Source organism: Orycteropus afer, unplaced genomic scaffold (genome assembly GCF_000298275.1).
Source record: "Orycteropus afer afer isolate SDZICR_OR568_19922 unplaced genomic scaffold, OryAfe1.0 scaffold00031, whole genome shotgun sequence".
Classification (NCBI taxonomy): domain Eukaryota; kingdom Metazoa; phylum Chordata; class Mammalia; order Tubulidentata; family Orycteropodidae; genus Orycteropus; species Orycteropus afer.
Window position 1 is genome coordinate 4,300,742 of NW_006921618.1, and position 13,673 is coordinate 4,314,414.

The 13,673-nt window shown below is 52.5% G+C and overlaps 1 protein-coding gene across 1 annotated transcript; it reads left to right on the top strand.

Annotated features, from left to right (window-relative positions):
• Window positions 1-1,665: 1,665 nt before the first annotated feature.
• Window positions 1,666-13,001, top strand: NBL1 (NBL1, DAN family BMP antagonist). The gene is made up of 4 exons (XM_007935648.2): window positions 1,666-1,724; window positions 10,593-10,787; window positions 10,912-11,023; window positions 12,738-13,001. Exons 2-4 carry the CDS (start codon window positions 10,621-10,623, stop codon window positions 12,999-13,001), a joined length of 543 nt encoding a protein of 180 aa, XP_007933839.1. The 5' UTR covers window positions 1,666-1,724; window positions 10,593-10,620.
• Window positions 13,002-13,673: the final 672 nt, after the last annotated feature.

Consider the following 13,673-nt stretch of genomic DNA (forward strand, 5'->3'; position numbering starts at 1 on the left):
TCCCCGCCGCGCGCGCGCGGTAAGTCTGCCCGGGCCGGTATGCGGGCACCCGGCTTCCAAAGGCTTCGGTCGCGGGGGCAGCGCCTTGCCTCCGGCAACGAGCTTCGTCCCCTGGTCTGTCCGGCAGCTGAAGGCGCGATGTGGAGGCGCTGCTGCGGAGCCCGGGAGCCCAGAGGGTCCGGGGGGTGCCTGGGCGCCTCCGTACGCCAGGGCTGGGGGACGCAGGCGCGGCTCGAGGTGGCCAGGGGAGCACCACTGCGCCCTGAGCTTGTCCCCAGATCGCCTCAGGTTTCCATTTCTGGTAGGAGTTTCCGTGGCCCAGAGAATACGAGGGAGGCAGATGCGTTACCCGGTCGAAAGCACAGCGGGTAGAGGGTGGGTCATTTCGCGAGGGCGCTGGGCAGCGCCTCCCGGAGAGGCTCGGTCTCCCGGCTCGCGCGTCCTCCGGGCTCTGCTTGGGCGCCCGCGCCGCCCCCCAGCCTCTCTGCTGTGTACGTTCTTCCTCCTTTTTGTTTCTTTTCTGTAGTCCCTTTCTGTCTCCCAGTCTGTCTCTGTCTCTCTGTGACGCTCCATCTCTATATTTCCGTCTCTTTCTTTCCCTGGGTCTGTCCCTTTCTTTCTGTTTTCCCCTTCTGCCTCCGTTTTCTGTTTCCCTGAGTTTGTCTCAACCTTTTTTGTTTTCTCTTTCCTTCCGCTTTGCCCCTCTGTGGGAGCCTCACTTTGTGGCTGTGCGTCTCCCTGGCCTTCCACCCTCCAATTCAGACAATCTCCCAGTGTTGGGGACTCCCCTTTGCGTCTATAAATAGTGTCCTAGGCCGGGTAGGAGAACCAAGACCGCTCCCCCTACCTCCCACCTGCCCCCGGGCCGGGTCTGGGTCATCCCTGGAGCTCATTCTGGGCCAGGGGAAGCCAGCCCTTCCGGGGGCTCAGTTTCCTTAAGAATTCCACCCCTGAGAGGCCGTCTGGACAACAGGGCCCCGCTGCCGGCCACCTGCCCGTCCCCCTCCCTGGGCGGGGCGATTCTGGTCTTTTACAAGTCACGGCGAAGGGGGCAGCTGCTTGCCTTGGTGGGGCCAGGGGATTGGCGGGCATATGGAGAGAAGGGCACATTTGCAGGCTTGCTGAGGCCCTCCTCCAGCTGGAGGCCACGATCCTGTAACTACCGGAACCCCTAGAAAACAGAGGTCAGGGCTGGAAGCCAAAGACGGCACGGGCGGGGCGTGGGGGTGGGGAAGCAATTTGTCAACAAGGATCCCCTCTGCTTTGTTACTGTCTAAACTCCAGCCCCCTGGAACTACCCCAGATGCTTGGGGCTGCTTGGCGCTTCTTGGGCGTGGTTTGCTTTTAGTTGAGGCCAAAGAAAATGCTGAGGCTGGAGGGTTGCCTTGATGACCCCCACCTCGGCTCAGCCAGCCTTGCAAGCTGGACCTTTCTCTGCAGGGCCTGGATGTTAGGAGAAGGGTGGAGGAGGGAAGTGAGTGCCTTAGCCAGAGATGTTGTTTGTTGTTATGCGCCCTCGAGTTGGACTGGACTCATCCTTATTTTAAAGTACAACTTCAGACTAAGTGCCTTCTCTTCACCCCCCACCACCTGTAGGGTCTGACGGTTTGGGGATGCTGTGAGGGTTCAGCGGGACTGCTGCTGAGCAGATGTCCCCAGGCCCTGCGGCTCACTAGCAGGGATGTGTTTTGGAGACTGCTTTTGGGCTGCAGGCAGGAGGGTCTGTGGGGAGGGCTTCGGTTTGGAAGGAAGCACAGGGGTAGCCAGAGCTGGAAGGTGGAGCTGCCTGGCAGAAGCGGGCAGGTGGAGTAACATGAGCTTGGCTCTGTGTGGCTCTGTGTCCACTACCTGGACGGTTGGTTGAGGCTCTGCCCAACCCAGAAGGAAGGAAGGAAGGAGGCCTTTGGTGAGACTGGGGTTGTGGAATCACAGTGGCTTTAACATGTTGCAGCCAGACTCTTCCCAAGGGAATCTGCTAAAATGGACAATCCTGGGCCAAGCTTTCCATTTTATAGGGACAAACATGAGGCTTAGGGAGATAAACCAAATGGCAGGTGGTTCTATCTATAGCCATTCTACTCTTTGGCCTTCAGGCACATAGTGGGTCAGTGGACCTCCATGGGGTGGAACCTGCCCTCTGACCCCCAGTGCGGGCCCAGGAACCCCCACTGAGCTGTTCCATGTGAGCAGTTATCTGCAGGCCTGACCCTGCCTTGCCCCCCTCCCAGATTGACATTTTCAGTTGCACCATTCAAGGAAGTCCCTGTACTCATTCCAAGACCTGCAGCCTTTGCCCCACCCTCCCTGATCCTCAAGCCTAGGGCTGTGGCCCCAAATGCCACACCCTCTGTGCCGTGCCACATGGCAGTGTACCTAGCCTGGTAGCGGGCAGAGCCTGTTTTCCTGAAGTTAGTTTTAGAGGGGATTGGTCTCTATAAGCCCTGTCCCCACAGTGACCCACCGGTTAGGGTCTCTGTGGGATCTTCCTGTAAGCTCCCACCCTGGCATGCACTGACAGTGTTGGCAGTACTCAACAGTTTTATAAACCCTTTCCCATCCATCATTGCATTTGCTTAACTTTCATCCCCTAAATGCAGTTTCATAGGGCAGATGCAATCCCAGATTTGGATATTCTCAGGATCTGGTGACAGAGAGGGAAGGAAGGGAGGGCTCGGAGGAGATTGTGGGAGGCAGGAGATGTGGGTAGAGCGCAGGGAGGATAAGAGGCCAGGGTGACTCCAAGCTCAAGATAATGGTAACATTTACTGAGGACTTGGCTATGATATACCTTCTCCATGTTAACTTGCAGGTTAATTCTTGCAGCTGCCCTATGAGGTAGGTATTATCACTGGCCCCGCTTTTTTTTCTCCTGGAGATTTTTCCGAACAATTTACCAGGAAAAATGCTAGTGCTAGTACTCTACACTCTGGTGACATAGTGCCTAAGGCATTTGACTACTAACCAGAAGGCTGGAGGTTCAAACCTACCAGCCACTCTGTGGAAGGAAGACTGGGCAATCTACTTCTGTAAAAATTTACCGCCTTGGAAACCCAAAGGTGGTTGCTATGGGTCAGAATCAACTTGATGGCAGTGAGTTTTTAGTGAGTTTGAGTAAACAATCAAGTAAGCTTTTAAGATCCCTTACAGAATGCAGACAAATACCAGCTGACCTCAAGGGTCAGAAGTCATAGCAGTGGCCTAGACCCCGAGAGTCCTGTCACTGGTTCCACTTTTCAGAGGAGGACATTGAGGCACAGAAAGTTAAGTTGGCTGAACTAGGATTTGAACCTGGGACTGTCACAGCCAGTTGCGGCTAATGGAGGAGACCCAGACCTTGCGCTTAGTGTATGTGTGTGTGTGGGAATGGGGGGCATGGAGGGAAGGGGGATAGAGAGTGGGGAGCATCTCGCCTGATGTTTGAAAAACAGACCACAAACCCCACCTGCCTACTGCATGTATTGCTGTTACCTGGATGCTGAGCTCACAGGTGGAACCATCAGAGTTTGTTGGGATGTGAAGCTGGGGAGAAGCCTGTCTCACTACTAAGCAATCTCAAGCCCTTCCCTTTCCATCTGCTCCCCAACAGGGCGGGTTGTTGGGAGCAGTAACTGTAAAGGCCTGGGGTGTGTGCATGTGTGTGTTGAATGTATATAGGCATGTTTTCTGTGTGTGTATATAAACCAAACCAAACTCACTGCCATCGAGTTGGTTCTGACTTATAGCGACTCCCAATGAGTTTCCAAGGCTGTATATCTTTACAGAGGAGCTCTGGTAGCATAGTGGCTAAAGCACTTGATTGCTAACCAGAAGGCTGGCGGTTCAAACCCAGCAGCCACTCCTCGCAAAGAAGGTTGGGCATTCCTACTTCCGTAGTGATACTGCCTCGGAAACCCAAGGAGGGGTCGCTATGAGTCGGGGCCGACTCGACGGCACATAACAACAACAACAACAACAACAACAACAAATCTTTACAGAAGCAGACTGCCTCCTCTTTCTTCAGCGAAGCTGCTGGTGGGTTCTTACCACTGACCTTTTGGTTAGCAGCCAAATCTCTTAACCACTATACCACCAGAGTCCCTATGTGTGTATGTTGTTATTGTTGTTATGTGCCATCGAGTTGGCCCCAACTCATAGCAATCCCTCCTTGGGTTTCCGAGGCGGTATCACTACAGAAGTAGATTGCCCAACCTTCCTTCCGAGGAGTGGCTGGTGGGTTTGAACCGCCAGCCTTCTGGTTAGCAGTCAACTGCCTTAGGCATTATGCTACCAGAGCTCCTGTGTGTGTATATAAACATGTTTAGATATGCATATAAGAAACTCTGGTGGCACAATGCCTAAGGTATTTGACTGCTAACCAGAAGGTTGGCAGTTCAGACCCACTAGCCACTCCTCTGTATATAGACATGTTTATGTATGTATATGCTTGTGTACATGGGTATGGAGTATGTTATGATGTGTTGTAGGGGCACAGGTAGGTCTGGGGTAGGCCTGTTTGTGTGTGTGTGTCTGTGTGTGTCTACCTTGACCTGCATTCTGGCTACCCTACCTCTTTGCCCTTCCCGAGGGACCTTCTGAACAAAGGCTTCTTAAAAAACTGCCAAGGTGGGACCTTCAGTGTTTTTTCACTGCCTTCTCCTCCCCCATGTGGGAGACACTGGGTGACCACCTCCTTGGCCTGTGCCTCAGGTTCTACAATGCTGAACTGGGTGAGATGATGTTTTCCCTGGGGCACTTCTCTTTGGTGTGGGTGCCAGCCCCCAAATGTGTTAGGCAGCTGAGGGATTGGAAGGCGTGGCTTTGGGAGTGAATGGTGTGGGAGAGAAGGCCCTGTGCTAAGGATGCCTTCCCTGAAGCCTCAGAACAACTCTGTGAGGCAGGATAAAGCTATACTTTTAAGGAGGCTCGGAGAACCCAGGGATCTGTCCATGGCTGTGTGTTTGTCTGCTTGGGAGTTGGGATTTGAACTCTGGTCCGTTGGGTTTCCAGGGCTCCAACCCAGGCAGTGGCTGAACTGTATAGAGTGCTAATATGAAAAAAGGCACAGTCCACTGGGACGGGGTCAGGTAAGCGGCTCCTGGCCGCTCATCCCCACTCCAGACTCCTTTCCGAGGGATGAGGAGCCCGGGGCCGTTTCCAGGGTCCCTTGGATGCTTTCTCTTTCTCTGTTTCTTTGGTCTTCCTCTTCCATGTCCCTCTTCAAATATGAGGGTAATGCGGTGGTTAAATCGCTCCTATCTGGGTCCAAATCTCAGCTTTCCTATTTATTCATTGTGTACCCTCAAGCAAATCTCTTCTCCTCTGTGTACCTTAGTTTCTTCATCTCTAAAGTGGGGGGAAGAATAGTATCATCTCATGGGGTTGTTGTGAGGATTGATAAGGGGATGTATGTAAAAGTGTTTGAAACAGTGCCCAGGTCATAGTTAGCCCATTACTGTGAGATAGGGGAAGAGAAGCAGCTGATATTCATAATTTCTCCTCCTTTCTTTTGCTTAAGGGGCCCTGGTGGTGTAATGGTTAAGCACTTGACTGTTAACCAAAAGACTGATAGTTTGAACCCACCAGCTGCTCCACGGGAGAAGGATGTGGCAGTCTGCGTCAGTAAAAATTTACCTAGGGGGCAGTTCTCCTCTGTCCTGCAGGGTCACAGTGAGTTGGAATTGACTCAACTGCAGTGGATTTGGGTTTTCCTTTGCTTAGGCAGGCAGTAACTCAGCCAGGACCTCCCTCCCTTGGTCTCTCCTGGATCCCACCCCCAATTGTTAACTAATTGTAAATGCTATAACCCATTCCAGGAGCTCTGGTAGCATAGTGGCTAAGACACTTGCCTGCTAACCAGACGGCTGGCGGTTCAAACCCACCAGCCACTCCTCGGAAGGAAGGTTGGGCAATCCTACTTCCGTAGTGATACTGCCTCGGAAACCCAAGGAGGGGTCGCTATGAGTCGGGGCCGACTCGACAGCACATAACAACAACTAACAACAACATAACCCATTCCAGCTGCTTGAGGCCCTGACATTATTAGTCCAATTTATCCTGGATTATGATAGGGACTAGGTCTCTGGGTGGTGCAGTTTGTGCTTACCTACTAATCTGAAGGTTGGTAGTTAGAACCCACCCAGCAGTGCCAAGGAAGAAACACCTGGCAATCCATTTCCATAGAGACTACAGCAAAGAAAAACAGTTCTACTCTGTAACACATAGGGTCATCATGAGTCAGAATTGGCTCAACTGATAGCTGTGAGTTTTTTTTTCCCAGTAAATTCAGAATTAAGAATCTCTGCTTCCTTCCTCCTACCCTTATTCTGCCCTTACTGCCATCTCTGCCTGCCCCTACTGAGAACAACTGCTAAAAACAGATGGCTTCTACTCTAGGGTCTGAGTTCCTGGGAAGAGGTGTAGGGGCTGGGACCCCAGTTCCCCCATCCTCACCCTCACCTCCCTCCCTGCCCTCCTAGAAGGTGCTCAGTAAACCTGGGCCAAACTACAGGGAACTGCATGGCCTCGGGGAAGGGCATTGCTTTGCCTGGACTTGCTGTGAGGCTGTGGGACATCCCACTGCCAAGCAAAGAGTTGGCTCAGGAGTCTCTGATTCCCTCTCCTACCCTGGCATCCATGGAGTCCCATGACTTGCTGTGTGACCTTCAGGGTGGGGAGGAAGGAATGAGAATCTGAGGGTGAGGCTCTCAAGTCTCAGGAAGGAAGGTCCAACTGCTACTTAAAAAGTAGCTGAGTTACTGCTTAAAAAAATAAAAGTAGCATAAACCAATAAAAAATTACCCAGCTAGCAAAGAGCCCACCCTGGTGTGAGAGAGAACAGTGTAGGGGTTCTGTGGGGCTGGGGTGAGGGTGAGGAGGAGGGTGGGTGTGTCCTGAACGAAAATGTGTGTGGGAGAGACTGTGCCTGGCACCCTTCCTGCTGCCTGCCCCAGCGCCCAGCCTTGGCTGGGCTGCCTGCTCAGCCTATCCCAGGACCTCCAGCTTCCCGGTCTGGGAAGTTCCTCAAGCCCCCCACGGGGAAGAGACCTGGCCTCATTTGGGTGCCTACTGGGTGCTGGGTGCCTTAGTTTAATCATTGTAGTCACGGTCCAAGGAAGAAGGTGCTGCACTCCCCATTTGAGTTAAGGAAGGAATTCTGAGAGGTGAACTTACTTTCCGGAAGTTACATAGCTCTGAGATGGGAGGGCTGGCGTTCAAATCTAGGGAGCTTCTGGCAGGAGCCTGCCTGTGTGCTGGAGCTTAGGCTGCTGGCCTGGCAGAGTCAGTTGGTGGCCCTAGCCCCTCCTCCTCTGAGGCCTTGGCCAGTACCCTGGGTTTGGGGAGAGACCTGAACTGATGGATTGGGTTCCAGTGCTCCCTCTGTGGCCCATAACACTTAATTTAGCCATATATTTACTAGAGAGGAAGATAAGAGAGGTGGCCTTCTGCCTCAGTTTACCCCATTTCTTCTCAATTCTGGCTGTGACCTGCCCCTAATAACCAGCTACCAACCCTAGGCCTGCAATTCTTAAAAAGTCTATTATCTCATTTCCTGATAAGCCTTGTTAGCATCTCAAACCCCAGTCTCAGTTCAACTTCAACCTCATCCTAATTGGTAGCCTTAGTTCTAGCCTCTCCTCTGGCCCTAATTCCAACTCCATGCCAGACACAAAGGCTCGTCTTGTTTATTCTTATTGCCATCCCAGTCTTCATTCCTAATCCTTTGTAAACCTTAATGTCACTTCCCACCCTAGTTTCTCCTCTGGCCCAGCCTGATGTGTTCCTCCCAAGGCAGGATGGCAGGCTCAGGTGCAGGACCAACATTCCCAGAACTCTCTGAGGTTTACAGGGGGTCAGTCCACTCTAGGGAGGGCCTTGGTGAGCTCTGGCCTTAAGTCAGTCTCTTGCCCTTTTCTGATGTGCAGGGGTCGGACCTTGACAAGAAGGTGGTAGGGTGAGGAAGGCTCCTGGATGCTAAATTTTTTGACACATTGGTTAGGCTGGCAGTTAAAAACAAGCCTGTTCTAGAAAATTTAGCAATGGATATTGGTGATGGTTGCACAACAGGATTAATGTAATTGACATCATTGAGCTGTACATGTGAAAAACATTAAATTGGCAAATGTTGTTTTCTCCCTTTATGTGTATATATATATATATATATATATATATATATATATATATTTTACAACTACAAAAACTAAAAAAAGAACAAACCCATTCTACTTTGTTAGAATGTGGTTCCGTGGAAAATATGGGCTTTACGTTGATCTTGTGAGCAAGACCGGAAATGTGTGGGTGAGCCTGGACCATGCTGTAAGCTCGTTTGGGATGGGGCGGACTGTCTGACCACCTCCAACTGCTCTCGCCTTCCTACACTCCTTACTGGGCTGAGAGCAGGAGTCATCTAAGCATTGGAATCCAGTGAGATGGGCATCTGGGCTTCTGGAGACCTCCTTCAGTGAGAAGGGGCATGGAGCTGAGGGGGGCTTGCTGGATGGAGAGAACCCATGTAGGTCTCAGCCCTGCAGTCTGGCTGCCCCCTTCCTGGGAGCTGAGCTGAGTCAGCTCGCTGCTCCAGTGAGGTTTCCACTGCAGGAGCAGGCAGGACCTTCCCCCCACCCTGCACTTTACCAGGTGCCTGCTTCTGCCATCCCCACTCTGTGCTGGGCTTCTGGAGGACCCCAATACCATCCTCCAGATTCAGCCTCACTTAGGCCCTTCTGGGGCAGCTCTGGTGGCGTAGTGCCTAAGGCACTTGACTGCTAACCAGAAGGCCGGCGGTTCAAATCCACCAGCCACTCCTCAGAAGGCAGGTCGGGCCATCTACTTCCGTAGTGGTACTGCCTCAGAAACCCAAGGAGGGCTTGCTATGAGTTGGGATCAACTTGATGGCAGTGAGAGCCCCTTCTGGAGACTCTCCCAAGACACAGAATCCCAGCCTGTCTGAGCTGGAACGGTCCCTCAGGATTTTCTCATCCAGTGGGTCCCAAGCCTGGCTGAGCAATAGGACTACCTGGGAAGCTTGTTACAAATGAATCCCAGCCCATTCTAGAACTTTCACTCCATAGTCCTCAGGTAATTCTGATGATCTGGAACCTGGTTTGGAATCTACTGGTCTAGAGCAGCCCACTCATGTTGTAGGTGGGGAAACTGAGGCCTGAGTGTCTAGGGTCACAGCACATCAACAGTAGGAGTCAGGAGGTGGCAGACTCCTGGCTCCTAGTCCAGGGCTTCCCCAGTGTCCTATCTGCAGAGGGTTGAGATTCCTTGCTGGCAATGAAAGGCTCATTTCCGAATCTCTGAAGCCCCACCATACCTAAGTTTTTGAGGATGGGGCAATGAGAGAAACTTAAGAAAGATGAATTTGGGGAACTTTGGGAGACTTGCTCTCCTCTGAGCAGACTCTTTCAGCTATGATGCTGCCCTGCAGCGCCATCTCCTGGCCCACTCTGGTATTTTCTTAGGGTCTTGCTCCATCATTCTGCAGCAGAGAATTTACCAATAGGCAGTGCTTGGCTCCAAGATAGGCTCCAGCTTGGCTCAGGTTGGGACTGATGGGAAGATAATGATGTAGATGTGTAGAGCCCAATTGGGCTCAAGGCTCTGGTGAGTCATCCTAGGAAAAAAAATGCCATTTGGAGGCTCAGCCAGCCAAGGATGCACAATATTCACTGCAACGTGAAGATGGGAAGATGACAACTGAAGTGCCGTGCCCTCGACATGCTAGAGTCAGCCATCGAGGGTACACATTGCTTGAAAACTTAATGTCTTATTTAATAACTGCAGCAGCCTCTGCTATATGTGCTGTTAACCACCTTTGTCTTTTAGACAAAGGGTGAGGTGCAAAGAGGAAAAGCAACTTGTTCCAAGTTCTATTTTGTTGTTCTTAGTTGCTGTTGCGACAGCTCTGACTCATACGACCTTGTGGATAACAAAATGAAGTGTTGCCTGGTCCTGCGCCATCTTCATGATCCCGTGTTTGAGTCTATGGCTTTGGCTACAGTGTCAGTCCACCTCATTGAGGGTTTCCTGCATTTTTGCTGACCCTCTGCTTTCCCAAACATGATGTCCTTTGCTAGCAATCAGTCTTTCCTGATGATATATTCAAAGTAAGCGAGCTGAAGTCTCACCATCTTAGCTTCTCAGGAGCATCTGGTTGAATTTCTTCTAGGATTGATTTGTTCATTCTTCTGACAGTCCACGGTATAGTCAATGTTCTTCACCAGCACCACAGTTCAAGTGCATCAATTCCCCTTCAATCTTTTTCATTGGCTAGCTTCTTCATTCATATGAGGCAGTTGAAAAGACCATGATGAGGATCAGGCACAGCTTACTCCTCAGAGTGACAACTAGCTAACAGAGAGGGAGGGTGCTTTTCATGTAACACCTCATTTAATCTTCATGATACCCATCAAATGTGGGTGCTACTAATAGCCCCATTGTCAAGGTATGGAGGGGAAAAATAACTTGTCCTAGGTTATACTTGACTACTAAGTTGTAGAGCTGGGATTTGAACCCAGGCAATCAGGTGCCAGAGCTCATGCTTGTAACCCTCCCACCCTACTACCCAACGTCCTAGGCCTTGCTGGGTTTCACCTGCCACCTGTGCTCAGTTCTAGGGCTCTGGAGGCCACAGGCACGATGCTTCGAGTCCTGGTGGGGGCTGTCCTCCCTGCCATGCTGCTGGCTGCCCCACCGCCTATCAACAAGCTGGCACTGTTCCCGGACAAGAGTGCCTGGTGCGAGGCCAAGAATATCACCCAGATCGTGGGCCACAGTGGCTGTGAGGCCAAGTCTATCCAGAACAGGTGGGACCGAAGGGTAGGGGTGGGGGTATGAGGACAAGGGCCCAGAAGGGAGGAAGAGGACCAAGGCTGTCCATTCCTGCCTCCCCCCGCAGTGACACAATCACGGTGACCTCTCCTCCCACAGGGCATGCCTAGGACAGTGCTTCAGCTACAGCGTCCCCAATACCTTCCCGCAGTCCACAGAGTCCCTGGTGCACTGTGACTCCTGTATGCCGTCCCAGTCCATGTGGGAGATTGTGAGTACCACCTGCCCTGTCCCACCCTGCCTGTGTCCAGAGCCAGCGCTGACTGTCCTTTCTCCTTAGGGTCCAGTGTTACGGCAAGGGGCTGTAGGCACTTAGTAAGGCCCTGTATGCAGGGTCCTGGGCTTGTGCTGGAGATAACAGATGTGATCCTTGCCACATGATGGCTCACAAATCTGACAGCAACATGTGCAGGACAAGGGATCTTTCCGAAGCTTCGTTCTGATGTCAGTTCTCTGCTGAAATCCTTTCACTCAGTGGCTCCCATTGTTAAAGATGAGACCCAAATCCTTGCCATGCCCCACCAGGCCCAGTGTGGTCAGCTCACCATCTTTGCAGCTTCATCTTGCCTCCCACCCTTCTCACTGGCTTGGCGTTGATACCAGCTTACCTCCATTCAGTACCTACTCTCTACTCGGCTGGCTCCCTCCACAGGGCCTTTGCACGGGTTCTTCCCTCTGCTTGGAATAGCTTTCTTCTCTTCACCTCGTTAATGTCTGTTCATTCCTCAGCTCTTAGCTCAAGTGCCATTTTTTCAGGCTTCCTTTCCAGAATTGCCCGACAGGATCAGATGACCTTACCGTGGTTCTCACAGCACCTTACTATAGTCTCACAGCACCGTGTGCCTCTGCCTCGAGCACTTGGCTCACACTTGCACCTGTGTGATTTTGATGAGCATCTGTTTCCCCCACTAGACTCTGAGATCCTAGAGGAACCATGCTTGTCCTTGTGTCCCAGAGCGGGCACAGCCTAGGCACTCTGTGAATGCATGTGGAGGAAAAAAAGGGATGGGGGCGGGGGAAAGAAGAGAAGGAAGGAAGGACAATTAGAAGCGTAACAAATAGGGAAAGAGTAAGATGCTAAGGAGTTCATACAAAGCAAACTTCAGCTGTGCCGGAGGTCTGTGATGGGGCTCTTTTGAGGAAGTGATATATGACTTTGGACCCAAAGGTTGAGTAGAGGTTGTTGTTGTTGTTGTGTGCTGTTGAGTAGAACCCGACTCATAGCGACCCCTCCTTGGGTTTCCAAGGCAGTATCACTACGGAAGTAGATTGCCCAACCTTCCTTCTGAGGAGTGGCTTGTTGTTGTTGTTGTTATGTGCCGTCGAGTCAAACCTGACTCATAGCTGGTGGGTTTGAATTGCCAGCCCTCTGGTTAGCAGTCAAGTGCCTTAGACACTATGTCACCAGAGCTCCTTGAGTAGAGGTTAACTAGGCAAAGTTTGGTGTAGGAGGATGGCTTGGGCAGGAATCTTCCAGGCAGAGAAACAGCATGTGCAAAGCCTTGATCCCAGAGTTAGTGGGAGTGGTGCAAGTCAAGGGTGGAGAGGTTGGCCATGGGCAGCATGACAGTCCTGGGTGGCCTTAGGAAGGAGTCAGGATTTTTCTCCTAAATGTAGTTGGAAGCATTGGTAGGCTACAGTTGGGTTTTTTCTCCCAGGAGACCCTCTGGCTGCTGTTGGGGGTGCATAGGAAGGTAACAGGACTGGATCGGGGGAGACAAGTCAGGTGGCTTTGGCAGGAACTCAATCCACTGACTTTCCCACCCCCTGAATGGACACAGAGAGCTAACTGAGGTTCCTGGGTAGGCATTTGGATTCTGGAGTCTCTGGGATTCTTGGTCCAGTGAGGTACTCTTACCATTAGGGCCTTCTTGCTCTCTCCAGGCCTTTGGAAACACCCCTCCCCTTCTTTCTCATGCTCCCAGGTGACCTTGGAGTGCCCTGGCCATGAAGAGGTACCCCGGGTGGACAAACTGGTGGAGAAGATTCTGCACTGCAGCTGCCAGTCATGCGGCAAGGAGCCCAGCCACGAGGGCCTGAGTGTCTATGTGCAGGGCGAGGATGGGCCGGGCACCCAGCCTGGCTCCCACCCCCACCCCCACCCACATCCCCATCCTGGAGGCCAGACCCCTGAGCCCGAGGATCCCCCAGGGATCCCCCACCCGGAGGAGGAGGGGGCTGAGGACTAAGGCCCTGACTCTTCCTCCCCTCTCATCCCCCTGTGGAATGTTGGGTCTCACCCTCTGGGGAAGAGTGGGGTTGGGGGGATGCTGAAGCCCCCCTCTGGCACCAGATGGACTTGGATTCAGACTTGGACTTGGAATGTTGCCCGGTTGCCATGGAGATCTGAGGGGGGCATTGAAGCCAAGCTGCACATTTTAATATGTTCAAGAGTAGGGGGAGGAAGCAGAGGTCTTCAGAGTTGTTTTTGGGAGGGGGACCCTCTTCCTTTCTGCCTCCTAGCTGTGTGCCCTTGGGAGGGGGTGGAAGATGGCAAAGCTGCTGAGGTGGGGGTGAGGCCACCCCAAGATGGGAGGCCAAGGCCCCACTGCCCCGGGGTGCAGATGGTGGAATTGGGCCCTGAGTGGAAGGTGAGTGCACACTGCCAGCAGCAGCCTTGAGGGGAGGCTGGGTCTGGGCTAGGAAGACCATCGGTAGAACAGGAGTCACCAGCACCACAAGTTCCCCAAAGTCCCCCCATTACCCATCCCAGGGGATGCTTCTTTCCATTTACACTGAAGTGGCCCTTCCTCAGTGGAGTGGTTTGTGAGTCAGGCCTGGGCAGGACCCTGTTGACTCTTGGGACTAGAGCTGGGAGCCAGGCTCTCTGAGCCTCTCTGTGGCTTCCTTGGCTTGCCTGT

What these genes read in the sequence shown, in the direction of transcription:
- NBL1 (XM_007935648.2), top strand. Translation starts at nt 10,621, where the DNA reads ATGCTTCGAGTCCTGGTGGGGGCTGTCCTCCCTGCCATGCTGCTGGCT. An exon ending in GCCAAGTCTATCCAGAACAG is followed by an intron (nt 10,788 to 10,911) that starts GTGGGACCGAAG and finishes CTCCTCCCACAG; the next exon opens with GGCATGCCTAGGACAGTGCT. An exon ending in CCCAGTCCATGTGGGAGATT is followed by an intron (nt 11,024 to 12,737) that starts GTGAGTACCACC and finishes TCATGCTCCCAG; the next exon opens with GTGACCTTGGAGTGCCCTGG.